Source organism: Peromyscus eremicus, chromosome 12 (genome assembly GCF_949786415.1).
Source record: "Peromyscus eremicus chromosome 12, PerEre_H2_v1, whole genome shotgun sequence".
Taxonomy (NCBI): domain Eukaryota; kingdom Metazoa; phylum Chordata; class Mammalia; order Rodentia; family Cricetidae; genus Peromyscus; species Peromyscus eremicus.
Window position 1 is genome coordinate 80,488,892 of NC_081428.1, and position 22,878 is coordinate 80,511,769.

The 22,878-nt window shown below is 46.3% G+C and overlaps 1 protein-coding gene across 1 annotated transcript in view; it reads left to right on the forward strand.

Moving 5' to 3' along the window:
• Positions 1 to 16,931, forward strand: part of Liph (lipase H) — a 71,654-nt gene extending 54,723 nt beyond the window's left edge. The window contains exons 6-10 of the mRNA XM_059277053.1: positions 2,973 to 3,140; positions 4,927 to 5,022; positions 9,450 to 9,561; positions 15,219 to 15,392; positions 16,853 to 16,931. Of these exons, the coding sequence (XP_059133036.1) occupies positions 2,973 to 3,140; positions 4,927 to 5,022; positions 9,450 to 9,561; positions 15,219 to 15,392; positions 16,853 to 16,931 (629 nt within the window). The remainder of the gene's footprint in view (positions 1 to 2,972; positions 3,141 to 4,926; positions 5,023 to 9,449; positions 9,562 to 15,218; positions 15,393 to 16,852) is intronic.
• Positions 16,932 to 22,878: the final 5,947 nt, after the last annotated feature.

Here is a 22,878-nt window from a genome sequence, read left to right on the forward strand (position 1 = left end):
CTCGCTTCCCAGGACCACTCAGTTATAACAGGAACATCATACACCGCACAAGACACACAAATACACTTCAATCTACAAACAGATCACCAGGGATGATGAGCCGAAAGTGGGAAAACTCATGCAGGTGATTTGGGGGAAGCTCTTCTGCTTCAGCCCCCATCAGGGACTCCATAGCTGGAGCCACGGTCAGCTTGACACCCTTCTTTGTTTGGTTTGTCCAGACAGGGTTTCTCTGTTTAACAGCCCTGGCTGTCCTGGAACTCACTCTGTAGACCAGGCTGTCCTCGAACTCAGATCCGCCTGCCTCTGCCTCCTGAGTGCTGGGATTAAAGGCATGAGCCACCACTGCTTGGCCAGCTTGACACCTTTCAGTGAGTCCTTCATCTTTTGCCCACATCTCTTTCTGAGTTTCTGACACTTTCTTTCTCTTTTTGAAATAGTCTATTTTTTCTCCCCCCGCCCTTTTATTGAGACAGAATTTCTTGTAGCCCAGATTAGCCTTGACCTCACTATGTATCTGAGGATAACCTTGAACTCCTGATCTTCCTGCTTCTACCTCCCAACTGTTATCATCACAGGTGTGTACCACCACCGTCCAGCTGGGGTCTGTTTTTCTTATTCTCCATCTTCTCCTTCACCAAACCACACAGAGACTAGTCTGCTGTCTTACCCAGAAGCCCCTTTTTACTTTTGATAATGAATGAACACTTCAGCCATGATAAGAACTACTCTTTGGCCCTTGACCTTTGGAGCTGCTGGAGGTATCAGTGTCGGCCAGGGACCGACTCCAGAAGCACCTCACACAATGTCTAGTTTAACTGTGAGTGGGAAGAAGTTCCAGCACTTAGCAGAGTCTGTGGAAGCTGTACTTTCTTTACCACCCACCGGGTCCTAATTACCAGTCCCACGTGTGTGCCTGGCAGTGTCCAGGATCTACAGCAGTGGATAAAATAGGCCCAGCCCTCCTTTACAAAGGAACCACAATTATTCAATGAGGGAGAGAAAATAATTTTTAAAAAAGATAAAAAATATATTTATGTATGTGTGTGTGAATGTGTGTGTGTGTGTTTATATGTGTGTGTATGGAACCCTTAGAGACCAGAGGAGGAAGTCAGATCCCCCTGAGGTCAGAGGAGGAAGTCAGATCCCCTGAGTTGGAGTTACAGGAAGTTGTGAATCACCTGTCATGGGTGTCGGGAACCAAACTCAGGTCCTTTGCAAAAGCAGCAGGAACAGTTACGTGACCTTAACCACTGAACCACCTCTCCAGACCCAGGAATCAGATCTTGATTAGACCTACTGTTGATATTTAATGGTGAATGGCCAGTTTTTTGGGAGCTCAAAAATTTACCGGATATGTTAGTGCACCCCTGTGATCCCAGCACTTGGGAGGTAGAGGCAGGAGGATTGTGAGTTTGGGGCTAGTTTGGATTACACACTGAGATCCTGTCTCAAGCAACAAAACAACCAGAGAATTTGTATTGAGGGGGTTAGGTAACAGAATAGGATTATTGGAATGGGATATGTTCATGATTTCAAATTTTGTTTGTTAAAAAAAAATTCCCAAATAATAAGGCAGATTTATAACTAAGGCCAAGTTGTATTTCAATCTCCCTCTAAATAATAGAACAATTAATTAATGACTAAATGATTTACATTTTTTTTAATGAACGAGTGTGGTCACATGTGTGCCAGATGTTGGGAGACAGCCTGAGGAACTCAGTTTACTCCCTCCACCCTGTGGATCCCAGGGCAGGAACTCAAGTCATCGAGCTTGACGGCAAGTGTCTCTGCCTGTTCAGCCATCTTGCCAGCCCCGAGTTGTTCTTTGGATAATGATTTTGATTGACATTCTGACTCTCTGGTCCCTTTTGACTGTCACTGAGCTTGGGTGTCACCTGGAGGCGCTGACATGGCAGCTGCTGAGTCTGTGAATCCACCTTACAAAATTAGACCAGGGCTTTGGGATTCATCAGGTGTGCTGGGGGCCAGGAGTGACCCCAACTCCTGAGCCTCCTCTAAGTCAGCAGTATTTGGGGGTGGTCCTGAACTCTGCATTTCATCAAGCATAAATACGATGAGGGCAATCTGTTGCTCAAACATTGGATGGTGGTTTGTAGGTCTATGTGCATGCGTGTGGGGCTGATTTGCCACTGGGTGCATTTGCCCATGCGTGCATGTGTAGAGGATGTTCTCATCGGCTGCTCTTCCTCTTGTTTTTTTGAGACAGAGTTTCTCACTAAACATGGAGCTCCCCGTGTAAGCTAGACTGGCTGGCCAGCAAGCCCCTGGAAGCTATTTGTATCCACATATCCAGTGCTAAGGTTACAGACCCATGCTGCTGTGCTTGGCTTTTATGTGGGTGCTAGGGGATTCAAACTCATATCTTTATTCTTGTGTTGAGCCGTCTCTATAGCCCTCCCTTTTAGTGATGCTGGAGACTGGATTTAGAGCCTTGTACATACTAAGCAAGCACTGTACCAGCTAGTGCTACTCCCCCACCTGAAAGTGTGTGTGTTTGTGTGTGTGTGTGTGTGTGTGTGTGTGTGTGTGTGTGTGTGTTGCATGAAAGCATGATTGCCTGTGAAGCCAGAAGAGGGCATTGGATGCGCTGGAGCTGGAGTTACAGGCAGTTGTGAGCTGCCAGCATGGGTGCTGATACTGAACTGGGGTCCTCTGGAAGAGCATCCAGCGTCCTTCAGCTCTTCACATCCTCTCCCACTCCCTACCCCAGGCTTGCCTTTGTTCTCACAGCAGCCCTCATATGCTTTACTCTCCACCTTGCCACTGGCCACTGTGACTCCCTGTCCGTGGCTCTCATAAGGACTAAGTGGAATTGAGCACATGGAAGCTTTCTGGGCAGTGCCTGGCATTCAGGAGCGGGGGTCAAGTGTGGTGGTGTTTGTACAAAATGAAAAATGTGCTTCTGGTAACCGCTGCATGCCACTGCTCTTGGTCCCTTTGTCATCAAGGCATGAAGTACTTCAAGTGTGACCACCAGATGTCCGTGTTCCTGTACATCGCATCCCTGCAAAATAACTGTTCCATCAGTGCCTACCCCTGCGACTCCTATCGGGATTACAGGAATGGCAAGTGTGTCAGCTGTGGTGTTGGACAAACAGTGCCCTGCCCCCTCCTGGGTAAGTCCCACAATTCCCATCTCTGATGGACAGTTAAGTTTTGTACATATCCTAGAGTCATTTTACTCTCTAAAAAATTGCCTCAGTTTGTATTTATTAAAGTTTTAGATAGTCAGCCCTATTTATTATTTGAGATAGGGCCTTGCTATATAGCTTAGGCTGGTTTGAGCTTACTCTGTAGCCCAGGATGGCCTTGAACTTGAGACCTTCTTGCCACAGCCTCTGCAGTAGCAAGTATTACAAGAGTGTACTACCACACCAAACGTTATAGCCAACTTCTCAGGGGTGATTTGTTTTCTGAACTACTCTTGAATGATAAAGGGTGTTAGATTAGGGCAGGGCAGCTCAGCAGGAAGGGAGTTTGAGACTAGTCCAGGCTACATAGAGAAACCTTCTTTTTCAAAAACAACATTAAATACACACACACACACACACACACACACACACACACACACACACACACCCCAAAGCCAAAGCAAACAAGTTAGCACATACCCAGTGTGAGAACAACAACCTCCATTGGGTTCCACGTGGAGGTTGTTGCGCCCCCCTAGACTTACTATTCTGTCATAGAGAAGAGATGCTAGAGGGTTTGTAAAGCCTCCCCAGGCTTTGCACAGCCTGCCCCACTCTGTGCACACACCTCTGCTGCAGGAGGTTCACAGTGAGCTAGGGACCCAGCCCAGGGCTGAGCCTTGCAGAGTGATCCCTTTCAACAGGTTGGGTCTATAAATGCTTCCTCTCTATACCCTGGCTCCTGTGTCCACATGCAGGGCTTGGGTGGGGAAAAGATACTGGAGACTGCTGGGATATTTGCCAGAGTTAGAGGAAATATTCCAGGTGGTCAGGACTTCAAGATTGGTTGGCTAGGAGCATTTTTCCTGACAGACAGAAAGAGGCTCCACAGGGCAGCATTCAAGCTTGTCTCCCAGAGGCATTCACCTGCAGGGAGACATTCATCTGGCTCAGCAACACGGTTACACACCAAGCCATGTCCTGTATACTTTAGTGGCCTTAGTTTAGCTCTCCAAGAAAGCCATGGAGCCAGGTAGCCTATGGCAGGCCTATAATCCCCAGGCAGGAGGATCTTGAGTTCAAGGTCCTGTCTCCAAAACAATATTTTTAAAAAAACAAACAACAACAAAAAAAAACCACAGTGGGTTCAAGGGCAGACTGAGTAACTTAGCAAGGCTCTGTATCAAAATAAAAAGCAAAACAAAAGGGTTGTGCATATAGCTTGGTTGTAGACTGCCTACCTAGCATGCTCAAGGCCCTGAAATGATTTCTAGCACTGTGTGTGTGTATGTGTGTGTGTGTGTGTGTGTGTGTGTGTGTGTGTGTGTGTGTGTGTGTTGCTTAGGGTAAAGAGTGAATATTTTGCATGCATGAGGCCCTGGGCCCTATCTTCAGAACGAAACAAACAAGACTCCATTGTTTTACAATAGCAATTAGTGATGCTGTTTTAAGAATGAGTCCCAATCTGGCTTAATGTTGAAAATGAATGAATGACTGAGAACTATCCGTGTGACATGTGTGTGCCACTCCCTGCTGAGCTACTGAGGGCCAAAAAGGTCACAGTAGGGTCCTTCTGCACTTCAGTCCTTATGATGGGGACAGCCAGCAAGCGGTAAGAGCATTGACATGATGTTCCTGGTGGCCTTTCTCATCCTCACAGTAGGGGCTGGAGATGGAGTGGGAGAGAGTTGTTGCAAACTTACTGCTCTCACGCCCTCTGTGGCTTTGATGTTTATGTAATACGCGTCGGTGTTTCTGACTTGTTTTGTAGGCTACTATGCCGACAATTGGAAAGACTATTTACTGGACAAAGACCCGCCGATGACGAAGGCGTTCTTCGACACGGCTGAGAAAAAACCATTCTGCAGTGAGTGGTGAATGGGTGTTGGCTGTTCTGTCTGACCCTAGCATTTTGGAGGAGGACAGAGTCTCCGATTTCTGGATGCTTCCTGGAAAATGAGGACAGTGGGAGCTAGAGCTTGGTGTTTGGAGCCAAGAGGGTGTAAGACCAACACAGCTTCTGTCCTAACAGTTGTGTGATCTTGGTCAAGTTTTTTTCTTATCTCTGAGTGTCCTGGGCTAGTTTGGTAAATGGAGCCAATCATGCAGCTCTTCTAGGTTATTGGGACTGAAGTGAGACTGAGTCACAGTACCTGCACCCCGGGACAGTCACTGTCATCACTGACCTCCTCTGGGAAATTGTTTTTGAAGAGACATGAAGTTGGGGTCGGGAACAAACAGGTGGATGCCACATGACTCAGTACTGTTCCACACTGGGCTTCTTGAACCTACCACTCACAGGCGCTTGGCCTGTGAACATTTTTTCTTTTCTTTTAAATAATATTTTTTATTTTAATTTATTTTAGCCATCTCTCCCTGTATTCCCTCAATGACCCCCTCTCCACTCCTCTTCCCACTTGATCCTCCCATTCCAGCCCCCCATCCATATCTATCTATTCTGTTTCCCTGTCATAATGAGATCTCTCTGTTCCCTCTAATCCCTTCCTCTATGTCTACCCTCTATGGTTCTATGGATAATAGCTTGGTTATCATTGACTTAACAGCTAATATCCACATATAAGTCAATACATACCATATTTGTCTTTCCGGGTCTGGGTTACCTCTCTTAGGATGATTTTTTTTCTAGCTCCAGCCATTTGCTTGCAAATTTTATGATGTCATTTTGTTTTAACAGCTGAGTAATACTCCATTGTGCAAAAAGTACCACATTTTCGTTATCCATTCTTCTGTTGAGGAACATCCAGGTTGTTTCCAGTTTCTGGCTAGTATTAATAGAGGAGCAACGAACATGGTTGAGCAAGTGTCTCTGTGGTAGAACGAAGCATCCTTTGGTATATGCCCAAGAGTGGTAAAGATGGACCTTGAGGTAGATCAATTCCGATCTTCCTGAGGAACTGCCACACTGATTTCCATAGTGGCTGTACAAGTTTGCACTCCCACCAGCAGTGGAGGAGTGCTCTTACTCCACAGCCTCTCTGTTTTGTCGATCTTAGTCATTCTGACAGGTGTAGGTGGGAGATGGTATCTCAGAGTCATTTTGATTTGCATTTCTCTGAGGACTAAGGATGTTGAACACTTTTGAAAGTGTTTTTCAGGCATTTGAGTTTTTCTATTGAGAATTCTCTGTTTAGATCTGTAACCCATTTTTTTAATTGGGTTTTTTTTGATATCTAATTTCTTATTTATATATTTTGGATATTAGCCCTCTATTAGATATGTAGTTGGTAAAAATCTATTCCCATTCTGTAGGTTGCCACTTTGTCCAAATGACAGTGTCCTTTGGCTTACAGAAGCTTTTCAGTTTCATGAGATCCCTTCTGCTAATTCTTGATCTTAGTGCCTGCCCTACTGGTGTTCGGTTCAGAAAGCCTTTTCCTGTGCTAATAAATGTGTTCAAGGATACCCCCTCTTTTCTCTTCTATCAGGTTCAGTGAATTTGGTTTTATGTTGAGGTCTTTGATCCATTTGGAGCTGAGTTTTGTTCAGGGTGATAAGTGTGGATCTGTTTGGATTCTTGTACATGCAATCATCCAGTTTGATCAGCACATTTGTTGAAGATGCTATCATTTTTCCAGTGTGTATTTCTGACTTCTTTATCAAAAATCAGGTGTCCATAGGTGTGTGGATTCATGTCTGAGTCTTCAATTCGATTCCATTGATCAACGTGTCTGCTTTTGTTGCCATAGCTTTGTAGTACAACTTGAAATTAAGGACGGTGAGACCTCCAGCTCTTTATCATTCAGATTTTAGCTATCCTGGGTTTTTGTTTGTTTGTTTTTTTGTTTTGTTTTTTGAGACAGGGTTTCTCTGTGTAGCCCTGGCTGTTCTGAAACTCTCTTCGTGGTCCAGGCTGGCCTAGAACCCAGGGATCCTCCTGCCTCTGCCTCCTAAGTGCTGGGATTGAAGGCATGTGCCATCATGTCCAATTCCTATCCTATTTTTTATGTGTTTCCATACAACACTGAAAATTGTCCTTTCAAGGTCTGTAAAAAATTGTGTTGGAATTTTGATGGGGATTTCATCAAACCTGTAGGTGATTTTTAGTAGGAATGCCATTTTTACTATGTTAATCCTATCAATCCATGAGCATGGGAGACCTTTCCATCTTCTGGTGTCTTCTTCAGTTTCTTTCTTCAGTGACTTGAAGATTTTACCATACACATCTTTCACTTGCTTGGTTAGCAGGTGTTCTGCTAGAGATCTGGGGATGAGACTGGGGGACTGGACACATAGGCATGGAGGGAGAGATGAAGATCTGCAGTTAGCCTACGTGCTTCCTAGGCAGGAATGGCCTGTGGCTTCCCAGGGAGTCAGTCTGTGAACATTTCAAACATCCCCAGATATATAGATGTGTAAAACTGATACAGAGGGCTAGAGAGATGGCTCAGCCATTAAAGGCTAGGCTCACAACAAAAAATATAAAACTGACACAGAAATGAAATATTTGCTGATAATAAATCATAAAGAAGTTTGTTTTAAAATCATTATTTGGAATATATGTATAATTTTATCATTTATTAAATACAAAAGCAAAATTGTATTCTGATGAGATAGATATGCCTGCTCACTTTCCATAAGGAGCTAACTCTTCTGATGAGATAGACCTGCCTGCTCATTTTCCATAAGGAGCTAACTCTTCTGATGAGATAGACCTGCCTGCTCACTTTCCATAAGGAGCTAACTCTTCTGATGAGATAGACCTGCCTGCTAATTTTCCATAAGGAGCTAACTCTTCTGATGAGATAGACCTGCCTGCTCACTTTCCATAAGGAGCTAACTCTTGGCTAAATATCTACTACTACTTCATATAGGGCACCATTGGTGTCTCACAGACTTCATCAGCATTCTAGTTTTATAATAATCAGTAAGAATGTGGCTTTGCATGAATAAGCAGAACATGATGGCAGAAGGTGTGTCAGAAATTGTTGGGAATTCTGTTCTTATCCCAAGTCAGAACTCTTTTAATGTTTTTTAAAAAATTTATTTATTTATTTTATGTGGATGAGTATTTTGCCTGCGTGTTTCTCTGTGTACCATGCGCCTGGTGCCTGCAGATGCCAAAAGAGTGTTCTAGATCCCTTGAAACTAGAGACATTTGTGAGTCACCATGTGGGTGCTAGGAACTGAACCCTGGCTCTTTGGAAAAGCAGCCAGTGCACTTAACTTCTGAGCCATTGCTCCAGTCCTTGCCTTTTTAAAAAAATGATGTTTGTGTGCACGTGTGTGTGTGTGTGTGTGTGTGTATGTGTGTGTGTGTGTCCGTGTGTGCACATGTGTGTGTGTACGCATGTGTGTGTGTCCGTGTGTGTGCACGCGCGCGCGCGTGTGTGTGTGTATGTGTGTGTGTGTGTATGTGTGTGTGTGTGTTCGTGTGTGTGTGTGTCCGTCCATGTGTGCGCATGTGTGTGTGTCCGTGTGTGTGTGTGTGTGTGTGTGTGTGTGTGTCCGTGTGTGCGCATGTGTGTGCGTCCCGGAGCCTGTGAGGGGAGGTTAGAGGACAGCTTGCAGGAATCCATTCGAGGTCAAATTCAGGTTGTCAGAACTGGCAGCAAGTGCCTTTCCAGGGAGCCATCTTGCTAGCCTCTGATAGTGATTTTTAAAACCACACATTCTGACACAGTACAATCCAAAGCTATCCCAATGTGGTACTGACATACTGAGAAATAATGGTGGGAAAATGTTAAAATTTTCCATAATTCGATCACTGTCTTCAAGAGCAACCCTACACAAAATGATAGTAAGTTCACTTAAAACATCAGGAGACTATTTTGTGGGTTCCTTCCTTCGTTCCTTCGTTCTTTCTTTCTTTCTTTCTTTCTTTCTTTCTTTCTTTCTTTCTTTCTTTCTTCCTCTTCATCTTTTTTCTGGTAACTGGATTATAAGGTTCTCTAGCACGAACTTTGTGGATGAGTCAAAGGGTTGAACATGCCTCCAGCTTGTGAGGCAGGCATCCGCGATCCCTGCACATGGTCACCGGAGAGCTCTGAACTCCACTGTCACTCACGCTGTCTATACCAAAGAGAAGAGCCGAAAAAGTAGAGAAAAGTCTGCCGCATGTGGCCCAGCATGGTGGCACACACCTGTATGTCATCCTCACCTACGTACTGAGTTTGAAGGACCTGGACTCAAAAAACAACATTAAAGACCAGAGAAAATGCCTCTCTGAGTCTTTGCAGAGAAACAATAGAGGGAGAAAAAGGGGATCTTGGCTTTTCAGACCCTACCCGGAGCACTGGGGTACCTCTCTTATGAGCTTCTCTCCCTGTTCTACAGTGTACCATTACTTTGTGGACATTGTATCTTGGAACAAGAACGTAAGAAGAGGGTTCATCACAATCAAACTGAGAGGCGAAGATGGAAATGTCACAGAATCCAAAATTGATCAGTAAGTTGAGCTACAAGCTGAGTCTGCTCAGGATGTTCTTCTCACTCAGCAGCCATTCTTGGCGTGCTAGCAAAGGCAGGCGAAGGGACTTGCATTCTTGAGCTTGCCCCGCCTCTTGTCACCTTGATGGCTTTCTTCCCCTCCTCCTCCTCCACGTCTCCCCTCCCGCCCCTCTCTTTCCTCATTTGTGTACCCACTCTGTGTGTTTCACTTGCTTGTTTTCATTTTTCTTCCTTCTCTTTTTATTTTAGCAATTAGATGGTTAGAATGAAAAAAGAAAAAAAAAATCTGTGCCTTCTGTGAAATCCAAGCCATGAAGGACGGTGCTGATTTAGCTGTGCTGGTGGAACACACCTGTAATCACAGCACTTGGAAGGCAGGGCCAGGAGGACTGTGGCAAGTGTGAGGCTAGCCTGGTCTACCCTGGGGGTGTAAATCCAGCTGGGCTTATATAGTAAGACCTGTCTCAAAACCCAAAACGGGCTGGAGCAGTGCTCAACAGTCAAAAGCACTGGCTGCTCTTCCAGAGGACCCAGGTTCAGTTCCCAGCTCCCACGCAGTGGCTCACAACCATCTGTAACTCCAGGTCCAGAGCATCCGATGCCCTCTTCTGTCTTCCACAGGTGTCAGGCATGTATAAGTGGTACACAGACAGACATGCAGACAAACACGGCATACACATAAACAGCTATAATAACGGCACCCAAAAGAAATGTGCAGACTTAAGCATTTCACTTTGTGTGTGTGCAAATCTATGCTAAGGAGTTCTTGATAGATTCTGTTTTTCTTTTCTTTTTTTAAGATTTATGTATGTATGCCTTCGTGCCAGAAGAGGGCACCAGGTCTCATTACAGATGGTTGTGAGCCACCATGTGGTTGCTGGAAATGGAACTCAGGACCTCTGGAAGAGCAGCCAATGTTCTTAACCTCTGAGCCATCTCTCCAGCCTCCCAGATTCTGTTGTTCAAATGTCTTCATTTTTTGGAAAAAAAAACCCCCACATTTTTTTGTTTTTTTTTGTTTTTTTTTTTGTTTTTCGAGACAGGGTTTCTCTGTGTAGCTTTATGCCTTTCCTGGAACTCGCTTTGGAGACCAGGCTGGCCTCGAACTCACAGAGATCCGCCTGCCTCTGCCTCCCGAGTGCTGGGATTAAAGGCGTGCGCCACCACCGCCCGGCTCAAACCCACACAAGTGGTCCTGGGTTGCCTAAGAAAGCAGGTTGAGCAAGCCATGGAGAGCAAGCCAGTGAGCAGTGTTCCTCCACCGCCTCTGCCTGCCTCTCTTCCTGCCTTGCGTTCCCTCAGTGATGGACTGTGGCCAGGTGTGTAGGCTGAATGAACTCTCTCCTCCCAAGTTGTCCTTGGTCATTTCTATTACGGCAACAGGGAGCAAACTAGGAACATGCCTGTGTGAATGCATCTTGCGTTGAGAACAGTAATCCGGGCTTATTGAATCAAGTGTGTGGCACACGTTGCCTAAGGGGTTTCTAGACTAGACCCTGTGAGATGCTAATACCACGTACTCTACATGTGAAGAAACTGAGGCTAGAGAGCTGAGTGGTTTGGTCAGTGCCACACACCTAGTCAGTGTGAGTGTGGCAGGAGCAGCGAGTCTGTCCACCAAGTACCCCCATCACTCTGTGACTGAGTCTGCTCCTCCCACTGAGCTACTGCACTGCCCTCCACCCCCGACCCTCACCTCCCCACCACCCCACCCCCACCACCCCACCCTCACCTCCCCCACCACCCCCACCCTCACCTCCCCACCACCCCACTCCCACCACCCCCACCCTCACCTCCCCAGCACCCCACCACCACCCTCACCTCCCCACCACCCCACCCCCACCACCCCCACCCTTGCCACCTCCTTGCACTTGAACTTTGAGAGTGGTGGCGTTTTTCAGGGTTCCTTACTGATTTGTTTCAGATCTGATATCCCCGTGCCCACAGCGGGTTAGTGTTTTCCGGAAGGGCAGCAGCAAGGAGGGCATCATGAGAAACCAGCCTCAGGTGGTACATGGGCTGTGGGTTGTAGCTAGAGTTTTCCTGACTGGCCCACAGTCAGGACAAATCTCTCTCACCCGCCAGTCCCACAGCCGCTCAGACCCAACCAAGTAAACACAGAGACTTATATTGCTTACAAACTGTATGGCCGTGGCAGGCTTCTTGCTGACTGTTCTTATATCTTAAATCCATTTCTATAAATCTATACCTTGCCACATGGCTCGTGACTTACCGGCATCTTCACATGCTGCTTGTCCTGGTGGCGGCTGGCAGTGACTCCCTTTCCCTTCCTGTTCTTTCTTTTCTCCTCTCTGTTAGCCCCGCCTATACTTCCTGCCTGGCCACTGGCCAATCAGTGTTTTATTTATTGACCAATCAGAGTAATTTGACATACAGACCATCCCACAGCAGTGGGTTAAGTGGAGGAAACCGGCACAGATCTGGCCTGGAATCCAGACTTTCAGAATACGCAGCACCTAAGGGGTCTGGAGGACACTGTGCGTCATACCCGGGAGCAGGCAGGTCAGGGCTCTGACCTAATTCAGGTGTTCACGCAGGCAACTGCTTTCATGTTTCCTTTGCGTACATCTGAGAACTTTTAGTTTTACTAAGTGAATCTTGATCAAGTGTGAATCCCTAAATTTGAATTTTGAAATATCTATTTGTTTGTTTTGAGGCAGGGCCTCATGTAATCCAGGCTGATCTTGAACTCACTGAGTAGTCCAGACTGGTCTTACCTTCTTGCTTTCACTTTTTTTAAAAATAATGTATTTATTTTTATTTTATGTGCACTGGTGTTTTGCCTGCATATATGTCTGTGTGAAGGTGTCAGATCCCCTGGAACTGGAGTTACAGACAGTTGTGAGCTGCCATGTGGGTGCTGGGAATTGAACCCTGGTCCTCTGGAAGAGCAGCCAGTGCTCTTAACCACTGAGCCATCTCTCCAGCCCTTGCTTTCATTTCTTGATTAAGATCAAGGCCTTGGACCAGTGAGTCGGCTCAGTGGGCAAAGTCATTTGCTGCTAAGCCTGACAACCTGTCATGGTGGAAAGAGAAAACCGACTTCCCCCACAAGTGGTCCTCTGACCTACACTGTGCCATGCATGTGTGCACTTGTACACAGAGATAGAGAGGGTGGGAAGAAAGAAAGAAAGAAAGAAAGAAAGAAAGAAAGAAAGAAAGAAAGAAAGAAAGAAAGAAAGAAGAGAAAGAAAGAAAAGAAAGGAAGAAGGATGATAGATAGATAGATGATAGATAGATAGATGACAGACTATAAATGTAACTGAAAACAACTGTCTGTTAAGAGCTAGACTTTAAGAAAGAGAAAAGACAAACATAAGAAGGTAACTTTTATTGTGGACTATGGGGGTCCAGCCCCTCGATAGTCCCCTCCCAGGGTCCGGGAAGAATCTACAACCAGCTGATAATTAATCTTTGATGAGAAGAAATGAATCTATGTACACGAAATTCCTTAGTTCATACATTTTATTATTCTGTCAGTTTTCTCTCTACAAGCTTATACTCTGCTCTCATTTTTAGCTCCTTTCTTGCCCAATTTCTCTTTATATTTATCTGCAGTTCCCTCCAGGTTCGATCTTAATTCTTTCATCTAGTTCTGTCCCTTCTAGGTTCTCATCTGTCTAGTTCTTTCCCCTATCAGCTCCTCTCCCATCTCTTTCTCTCTCATCTGTTCTTCCTCATCTTGTTCTTCCCCATCTGGCTCTTCCTCATCTTCCATCTCGTTCCTCTAGTCCTCTCTTTTAGCCCTTCAATCTAGTTCTTCCCCATCTCAGTTTGTTCCTCTCAAGTTCTTACCCATCTAGTTCTTCCATTCTCTTTTCTCTTCTCCGTCCCTCCGTGCCCTGGAAGTCCTGGTATATAAAGCCAGGCTTCCAGGGTCAAACGGAGGGGTGATAAGAATCACATAGAGAGGCAATAACCGTTAATTATCATTTGCAACCCCAAAGGGAAGTGACCAATGGGGAAATGAATTAACTAAAGGCTAAATTCGGGTAATATCTAAGAAGAGGGATCTTTTGTGCTCAACTATAGTCTTAAACATGATTAGTAGAAAATGTTAAGACTCTATAAGTTGCTAGGTCAATGGGAGAAAATAAAACTGCCTTCTTTTTTCCTGTGGCTCCTATCTGTCCAAGCTATCTGCTGTTTTTCTACAGGGTGGGGGAAAGTGTACTTGGTCACTAGGCAACCTGTGTACAGGTGGATGCCTCTGGCAATAGTTAAAGGAAGATCTAGAACTAGAGGTAAGGTTTGGGAAAGGAGGAAATTAAGCTTATCCACCAGGCTTTCTCAAACAGGTAGTCTGGACACTTAAGTCTGTCCTTAGAGAGTACAGAGGTATATCTGATAAAGTACTTTCCTCCATCTGGGGATGGACCTGGCCGGATGCTGCCAATGACAATAATTACAGGGAGGCTTGAACTGGGGTTCTGGCTGTGAATAGCTGTCAGTGCACAAGGTTATCTAAATATTCCTTTAGTAGAGGGGAAATGGTGCCCAATAAATGATGGAAAAGCTACAATAGCACACAAGAAACTCACAGCAGGAAACGGCTGATAATCAAAAGCCAAATATCACCAAGGCTCCTTGAGCCTTAGCCTGACCTCTGGAAGGCCCTTGGCTTCTTCCAGGTACCAGCTTTGTCATAATCAGCTGAAATCCTGTTTTGTATATTTTTGCGGCTTGCAGCAAACTTTAGCTGGGTCTCATGGTAAGACCTGTAGTTCTTGGAAAGTTGGGCTGGAGGATTGCAAATTCAAGGACTACTTAAGCCACGGAAGGATAGGCTGGACATATTAGTAAAATTCTGCCCCAAAGATCGAAGTACAAAGCGGACTTGGGAGACTGCTCAGTGGCAGACAGCTTGCATAACGGCACTAAGGATCTGCGCTCCAGTCCTGGGAGAAATGGGAAGGCAGAGAAAACTGAAACCTTCATGTCCTTAATGCTGCTTTCACATTCCATTTTTTTTTTTAATGGTTAAAGTAACATGTATTTAAAGTTAGCCTCTGGGCTCAATTTAGATGATCCCAATTTTGTTGGTGACATCCAACGCGTCATAATCTGAAACTCCAGTGATGCTCAGGCATCTCTCTCTGTGGCGGCCCAGCACTGTTCTTAATTCCCTGGGAAACTGGGAAAGGAAGCCATAGATAACTCACAAGCACCCTGGGTTTGGGGCAGTGGTCTGGCTCCAGACATAGATCTCAGGTTGGGATTAGGGGATCACACCGGTGTTTGTCACCCAAGCCCCACTGGAATCACATCTGAGGCTTCATGGAGTGTGGCAGGGCTGGAAGAACTCGGAGCTGGGCTTCATCACTGCACCGCTGCATGTAAGATCTACCACGTGGAGAGCTTGGACTCCACAAGCAGCTGTGGGGATGTGTGCGAGATTCCGAAAGCATCTGGAACACAGCAGACAGTCACAGTAGCACACTTCCCCAACGTCACTTGGGAGGTCAGCAGCTGCACTTAGGCATTCCTACAGACTTAGGGGCCTTTGCTCATGAAAGTCAGCTTGTGTAGGCAAGGGGACCAAAGGGTCACCTGCTAGGCAGACTTGGAGGCTGGAAGCAGCTTTCACTCATTAGCAATCTATATTCATTTTAAAATGCCATTTCTCCCTTCCAGCGAACCATCAACATTTCAGAAATACCATCAAGTGAGTCTACTTGCAAGATTTAATCAAGACCTGGATAAAGTGGCAGAAATTTCCTTGTTGTTCTCCACAGGGTCTGTAGTAGGTCCAAAGTACAAGCTCAGGGTCCTGCGAATGAAGCTGAGGTCCCTGGTCCATCCAGACAGGTGAGCCACCGGCAGGTTTGACAAGCTCCTGTTCCCTCCTTCCCTCCTTCCCTCCCTCCCTCCCTCCCTCCCTTCCTTCCATTCTTTCTCAGACAGGGTCTTAGGATGTAGCCCAGGCTGGCCTCAAACATGTGGCAATTCTCCTGCCTCAGGCTTCAAAATGATGAATTTCTTTTACTGAAAAATTTACTGAAGGTAAAATTTCCTGAAAAATTGTGAGGCACCATGTGGGCACTAGGAATCAAACCCAGGTCCTCTTATTCCCCTCTCACTCCCCCTGCCTCTACTTTGTAAGTGCTGGGATGAGAAAGCACCACACCCTGGTTCTTCCAGACAATGGTGGCACACACCTTTAATCCCAGCACTTGAGAGGCAGAGGCAGGCAGATCTCTGTGAGTTCAAGGCCAGCCTGGTCTACAAAGTGAGTTCCAGAACAGCCAAGACTGTTGTTACACAGAGAAACACTGTCTCGAAAAACAAACAGAACAATAATGAGTGTACTCCAAAAATATATAGCAACAAAAGATTCTTTAAAAGGGTATTCACTGTATCTTATAACAAGATCTTCTGATTAATTGATTAATCAATTAATTAATAGTGCAGGTCTGTATTCCTATCTAGTCTGGAGGCTGTGTGTCAGGAGGATCAAAAGTTTCAGGGCTGAAGAGGCTACACGAGTTCAAGGAAAACCTGGGTTTCATCCAGACCCCATTTCAAAAACCAAAAAGGAAGAACCAGGGTGTGGTGCTTTCTCATCCCAGCACTTACAAAGTAGAGGCAGGGGGAGTGAGAGGGGAATAAGAGGACCTGGGTTTGATTCCTAGTGCCCACATGGTGCCTCACAAGCATTTGTAAATTGCAGTTAAAAAGGGGTCTGATGCCCTCATCTGACGTCCACGGGTACACAGCACGCACGAAGGTCACTCACACACACAAACCCCTCTCCCCCTGCCTTTTTTTTTTTTTTTTTTTCAAGATAGGGTTTCTCTGTGTAGTCCTGGCTGTCCTGGAATTTGCTCTGTAGACCAGGCTGGCCTCGAACTCACGGAGATCCGCCTGGCTCTGCCTCCCGAGTGCTGGGATTAAAGTCATGTGTCACCACTGCCACCTGGCTATAAAATAAATCTTTTAAAAAAGAGTGGAGTAGCCAGGCGGCAGTGGCGCACACCTTTAATCCCAGCACTCGGGAGGCAGAGCCAGGCGGATCTCCGTGAGTTCGAGGACAGCCTGGTCTACAGAATGAGTTCCAGGACAGGAACCAAAACTACACAGAAAATAAAAAAAAGAGTGGAGTGGAGTTGAATGAGATTCCATACTCTACCTTCTTGTGCACGTCTGCCTTCCCTATCCATTTGCCTGTTGTATTGGAAACACCTGCTCTAAAACTGTAAGGAGGTGGCTTACCTGACCAGATTGGGAGGTTTGGGGAGTTCACTGACGAGGATCTTTGGTTTCCCCAGGCCTCACTTGTGTCGCTATGATCTTGTCCTTATGGAAAATGTTGAGACGTTCTTCCGACCTATTCTGTGCTCCAAGTAGCTCCTGTCAGGACGCATGGACAGCGGTGACATCAGGATCTTTACAGTACAGGCCCTTCATGCCTCACTCTACTTCATCCTGAAGGCTCCAAAAGCACAGGAAAAGAAAAAAAAAACCCAAGGTTATTTTCAGCAGTATCCCACGGATGTCACATCACAAAATGTCAAACGACCTGTGATTATGAAACAGCACTGGGAGGGGAGCCCCTAACTAGGGCAAGACAGAAATAGCTGGGCTCCCAGCAGCGGAGCGCTTCGTCAGCCACGTCCTGGGGCCTCACTTGTTCCGAACTGTCAACTCTGCTGCCTGTCACATCGCACCCTCAGGGCCATGGGTCAGGCATCTTGGGAGTGAAAGCTAGAGGCCTTGCTGGGTGATCCTCCACATGAAGAGGAGAACAAATCAGACTACCTCATGGGAAGTGTGGGTTGGGAAGGCCAGTCTGGCAAGGGTTTGTGAAATCCCTTGAGTCCATAATGTGAATATGCTTTTATTTTGATATGGCTTAGCTCTCATGTATAGATACGCAACCTCTCCTTTTCCACACCAACTTCCCTGCTGGCTTTGGGGTGGCAGGGAGGCGCTGGCTTCCAGCCTTTTCTGAAATGATGTTGATGGCCAGAGAGAGTGGGATGGGCTCAGGGCCCTGAGGTCTGTCCTGAGACCAGGGACTAAGTGGAAGGAAGGAGGAGGAGAAACAGGAGCAGCATTGCTCATGGGCCGGGCAGAGAGAGTCTGGAGAGAATCGGGCTTGCTTTCACTGAAGTTGCCAACGTGTCGGTTACAGGATAGTTTTTCTGTTCTGGGACTGAGCGTGCTGGGTGCTGTGAGCCCTCTTCTCAGCTCCAGACAACATTATTTAAAGCAATCCTTAAGAATGTTTTTTTTTTTTTCCTGCCTACTCATTAATCCATAATTACGCTAGGAAATTCTTTAAGGTGCAGAGATGGAAAATAAAAATAAACTGTGCACAATCCCACCAATGCTAACCTTTTAACACGACGCTCTAACTCATGGGGCTAATGTGAATGCGAAGCGTAGCCCAGTTCTTGGTGCATGAAACCTTCGGGAAGCCTTCCGAGGCCTCCCTGGAGGCAGAAGTGACCTCTGAGTATTTCTAAATGACAGCTGCAGCCAAGTTAAGAAGTCCCAGAGGGCCAGGGACAGAGAGTCAGACAAAGGGTCCAGACGCCTGATGCGAGGGTGGCTACTACACACCCCACAGCTGTGACTGTGGGGGTATTGTGTTCCCAAAAATATTGTGTACCCTAATAAACTTACCTGGGGTCAGAGAACAGGACAGCCACAATATTAAACATAGAGGATAGGCAGTGGTAGCACACACCTTTTTTTTTTTTTAATTTATTATGTATACAGTGCACATATCCCTGCAGGCCAGAAGAGGGCACCAGATCTCATAACAGATGGTTGTGAGCCACCGTGTGGTTGCTGGGAATTGAACTCAGGACCTTTGGAAGAGCAAGCAATGCTCTTAACCTCTGAGCCATCTCTCCAGCCCCAGTAGCACACGCCTTTAATCCTAGCATTCCAGAGGCAGAAATCCATGTGTTCAAGGATACAGCCAAGCATGGTGACTCACGCCTTTAATCCCAGGGAGTGATGGTAGAAGGCAGAAAGGTATATAAGGCGTGAGGACCAGAAACTAGAAGCATTTGGCCTGGTTAAGCTTTTAGGCTTTGGAGCAGCACAGTTCAGCTGAGAGGCATTCAGTCTGAGGAAACAAGACCAGCTGAGGATCCGGCCAGGTGAGGTAGCTGTGGCTTGTTCTGGTTCTCTGATCTTCCAGCTTCACCCCAATACCTGGCTCAGGTTTGATTTTATTAGTAAGAACTTTTAAGATTCCTGCTACACGTGACCACTTCGGAAAGATATCACAGGTCCAGGATATGTCTCTTCATCAAACCGCCCCGGCTGTTGTAAAGAAATGGACACCGTGAGCAAATGGGTCAAAATCTACATGGTTTTAGTTTCCTTTCCTGTTGCTATGATAAAATACCCTGACAAAAACAGCTTGAGGGAGAAAGGGGTTATTTTAGCTCACAATCCAAGGGTACAGCCCACTGTGGCTGGGACGTCAAGGTAGAAGAGCTTGGAGACAGCTGGTCATCCCAGCCACAACCAGGAAACAGGGTGATGAATGCAGGCTTGCTAGTATCCTCCATTTCTTGACACATTTAAGGAATTATTACATTTTATTAGTTTGCATTGTGTGTGTATTTACATGTGCACACACATATACATGTAGAGGGCAGAAGACAACTTGTGGGAGTGAGTTCTCTCCTTCCAATGTGTGGGTCTCAGGAATCTGGACATCAGGCTTAGAGGCAAGCACATTCTCCAGCCAAGCCATCTCCCTGGACCAGTTTCTCAGCTCTTACACAGTCCAGATCTCCTGCTAGGGAACGGTGCCACCTACAGTGGGCAGGTCTCTCCATCTCAATAAATGTAATCAAGATAATTCCCCAAAGACATGCCCAGAGCTGCATTACCTGGGTGACTCCAACTTCTCTCAAGCTGACACCTTAGTCATCATGCTACTTTTGTTAGTCAGGGTTCTCTAGAGGAACAGGTCTCCTCTCTCTCTCTCTCTCTCTCTCTCTCTCTCTCTCTCTCTCTGCATATAATATTTATATATTATATACATAAAGCGGATTTACTAGAATGGCTTACAGGTTGTGGTCCATCTATTCCAACAATGGCTTTCTACCAACAGAGAATCTTAGAGCTCAGTAGTTGTTCAGTCCATGAGGCTGGATGTCTCAGCTGGTCTTCTGACTTAATTGAGAAAGAAAATCCCTCACAGGCGTGCCCAGCCATTTGGGTTTTGGTTAATTCCAGATGTTGTCAAGTTGACAACCAAGGATAGACACCACAGCACTACACATCTTCTAGGCTTCCTACATAGCAAGGGTCTGCTCTGTTTAAGGGAGATGGCCGAGCTCCGGGTGGAGGAAGGCTCAGTGCACGCTTACTCATCACCCTCAGATGTCTTCAACCACTGTGGACAGTGCCTGTGGCGAGGGGCTTTGATTTCAGAGGTTTTTATTGGTCCTATATTAGCATAGACACTTTCCCCCTCTTTCCCTTGTCTCCAGAGGGCCAAAATAACTGTACAAATGTCAAGAATGGGAATTTCTGTCAAATCACAAACTCTTGGGGCCCCTGGGTTTTGAGCACAGCTCTGAACTGATGTAGGTCCTGAGTAGCTGCTGTGGGATGAATGGGTGGATAGATGAATGAATGGGTAAGAAAGGAAGTCTGGTGTAGGGACATGTTTCCATGATGATCAGATAACGGTGATGGGCAGGTGAAGGGTGCCGGAAGGGTGGCAACTCTCTTCACCAAACCTTTCTCCTCCCTGAAAACATTTGTTTTCCCGAATCAGGGTTTTGCTACGATGCTCCAGCTGGCCTTGACCTTGGGAATCTTCTTACCTCAGCCTCCCTGGTGCTGTGAGTATACAAGTGTCGGCCGCCATGCCTAGCACCAAGGAGCTTTGGGATCCACGGCTTGTCTTCACCTTTCCTCCTTTGTCTCTGTCTGTGTATCTGTCTGAATCCCAAATCAGTGACACAACTGAATGTGAGTGCGCTCTCAGCTCCTTCAGCTCTCTGCTACTCACACCCAGAGCTTTGCTCTACGTGCCCGCTTCAGGGAGTCTGCTCGGGCCTCATGTGCAGTCACAGCACACATTGCCTCTTCCATGCTCTTTGAACACTTCCTTCTTCCTCTGATGCGTGTGGATGCTTGGGAGGTATCGAGCAGAACACTGAGGAAGGGAAAACTGCATTCCTCAGGTCACTGGGGACTTACCTCTAGGAGCACTGCGGGACCCCAGTCTTCCTGTCTTTGCTTCCTGGCTCATGGCATAAGCACTCGTGGTCCTTGTATTCTCCCATCATCATGGGCCACCTTGCTAGAGGCCCAAGGCCATGGCCTATCTGCCATAGGATTGGGCCCCTCGCCAGAACTGTGAGCACAAAACATGGATATTTTCTTTCTTCTCTCCTTGAAACTGTTATTTTCTTTTAATGTACATTATTAAATTATAGCCTAAGAAATTTTACGTGTGTATATGCAGGTGGTGTGTGTGTGTGTGTGTGTGTGTTCATGGTTACATGTGGATGCATGTGTACATGTGGAGACTAGCAGACAACCTTGGGTGTTATTCCTCCTTCTGAGCTGTCCACCTTGTGGTTTAAAAAAAATACAATTTTTGTTATATTTAATTATATGTATGGTGTCAGTTCCTCTGGAACTGGAGTTACAGGTGATTGTGAGCTGCCCTACTTGGGTGCTGAACTTGGGTCCTCTGCAAGGGCAGCACACGCTCTAAACTGATGAACTGTCTCTCCACTCCTGCTGACACCTGAGGCTTACCAATTAGGCTAGGCTGGCTGGTGAACTCCAGGGATGCTTGTCTCTGGTGCTCTGGCATGTGTGGGGTGATGGGTAGACCTGGTGATGCTGTCTCTGGTGCTCTGGCGTGTGTGGGGTAATGGGTAGACCTGGTGATGCTGTCTCTGGTGCTCTGGCGTGTGTAGGGTAATGGGTAGACCTGGTGATGCTGTCTCTGGTGCTCTGGCGTGTGTGGGGTGATGGTTAGACCTGGTGACGCTGTCTCTGGTGCTCTGGCATGTTTGGGGGCGATGGGTACACCTGGTGACGCTGTCTCTGGTGCTCTGGCGTGTGTGGGGTGATGGGTAGACCTGGTGACGCTGTCTCTGGTGCTCTGGCGTGTGTGGGGTGATGGGTAGACCTGGTGACGTGTTGACTGGTGTTCTTGGGGAGTCTCTCTGAACTCAGTTTCCCCTGTAAGGCAATTCCATTGGCTGTAATGGCAGACAGCCCCAGGACCCTCTTCTCGGTGAAGACATCCATCTGTTCCAATCACTTGCAAAGGTGTGCTTATATGTGTGCTTATGTGTGTGTATGTGTGTGGTGTGGTGTGTATATGTATGTGCATGTGTGTGTATGTGTGTTGTGTGTATGTGTGTGTGTTGTGTGTGTGTGGTGTATGTATGTGTGTGGCGTGTGTGTATGGTGTATATGTGTGTACGTGTATGTGATATGTGTGTGGTATGTGTATGTGTGTGTGGTGTGTGCGTGTAGTGTGTATGTATGTGTATGTGGTGTGTGTGTGGTGTGTGTATGTATATGTGTGTGATGTGTGTGGTGTGTGTATGTATGTGTGTGTGGTGTATATGTGTGTGTATGTATATGTGTATGATGTATGTGTAGTGTGTGTATGTATATGAGTATGTGGTGTGTGTGTGTGTGTGTGGTGTGTGTGTATGGTGTTTGTGTGTGTGTATGTGTACATGTGTGTAGAGGAATAGAGTCTGACACTCTAAGCTAGAATGACTGTGTTGGAACACACACACACACAAGAACATTGTCAGAGGCATGAAGTAGCAGGGTGTATAATGATAAGCTTTGATGAATGGGGAGAGATGCTGTGGAAAAACCTTTGTACACTGTAAATATGTATTACTCTCACTGGTTAATAACGAGCTGACTGGCCTACAGCTGGGCAGGAAGAGACTGGGTGGGAGAGCCAGACAGGAGGATGCTAGGAAGAAGGGCAGAGTCACACAAGAAATAGAGGAAGCAAGACAAGTAGAAAATGAGGTAACAAGCCATGAGCCATATGGTAGAGCGTAGATAAGAAATATGAGTTAATTTAAGTGGTAAGAGCTAGTTAGTAACAAGCCTAAGCTATTGGCCAAGCATTTGTAATTACTAAATCTCAGTGTGGTTATTTGAGAACTGGTTGGTGGGATAGAAAAATCTACCTACAGAGAGACATTCCCCCACTTTCTTAATTGGAAAATTTCAAATATATACAGAGACAGAGAAAAGAGTATAAAATCCACCTCCATGTGCCCATTACCCAGCTTCACCAATAACACATCTGTAATCTTGC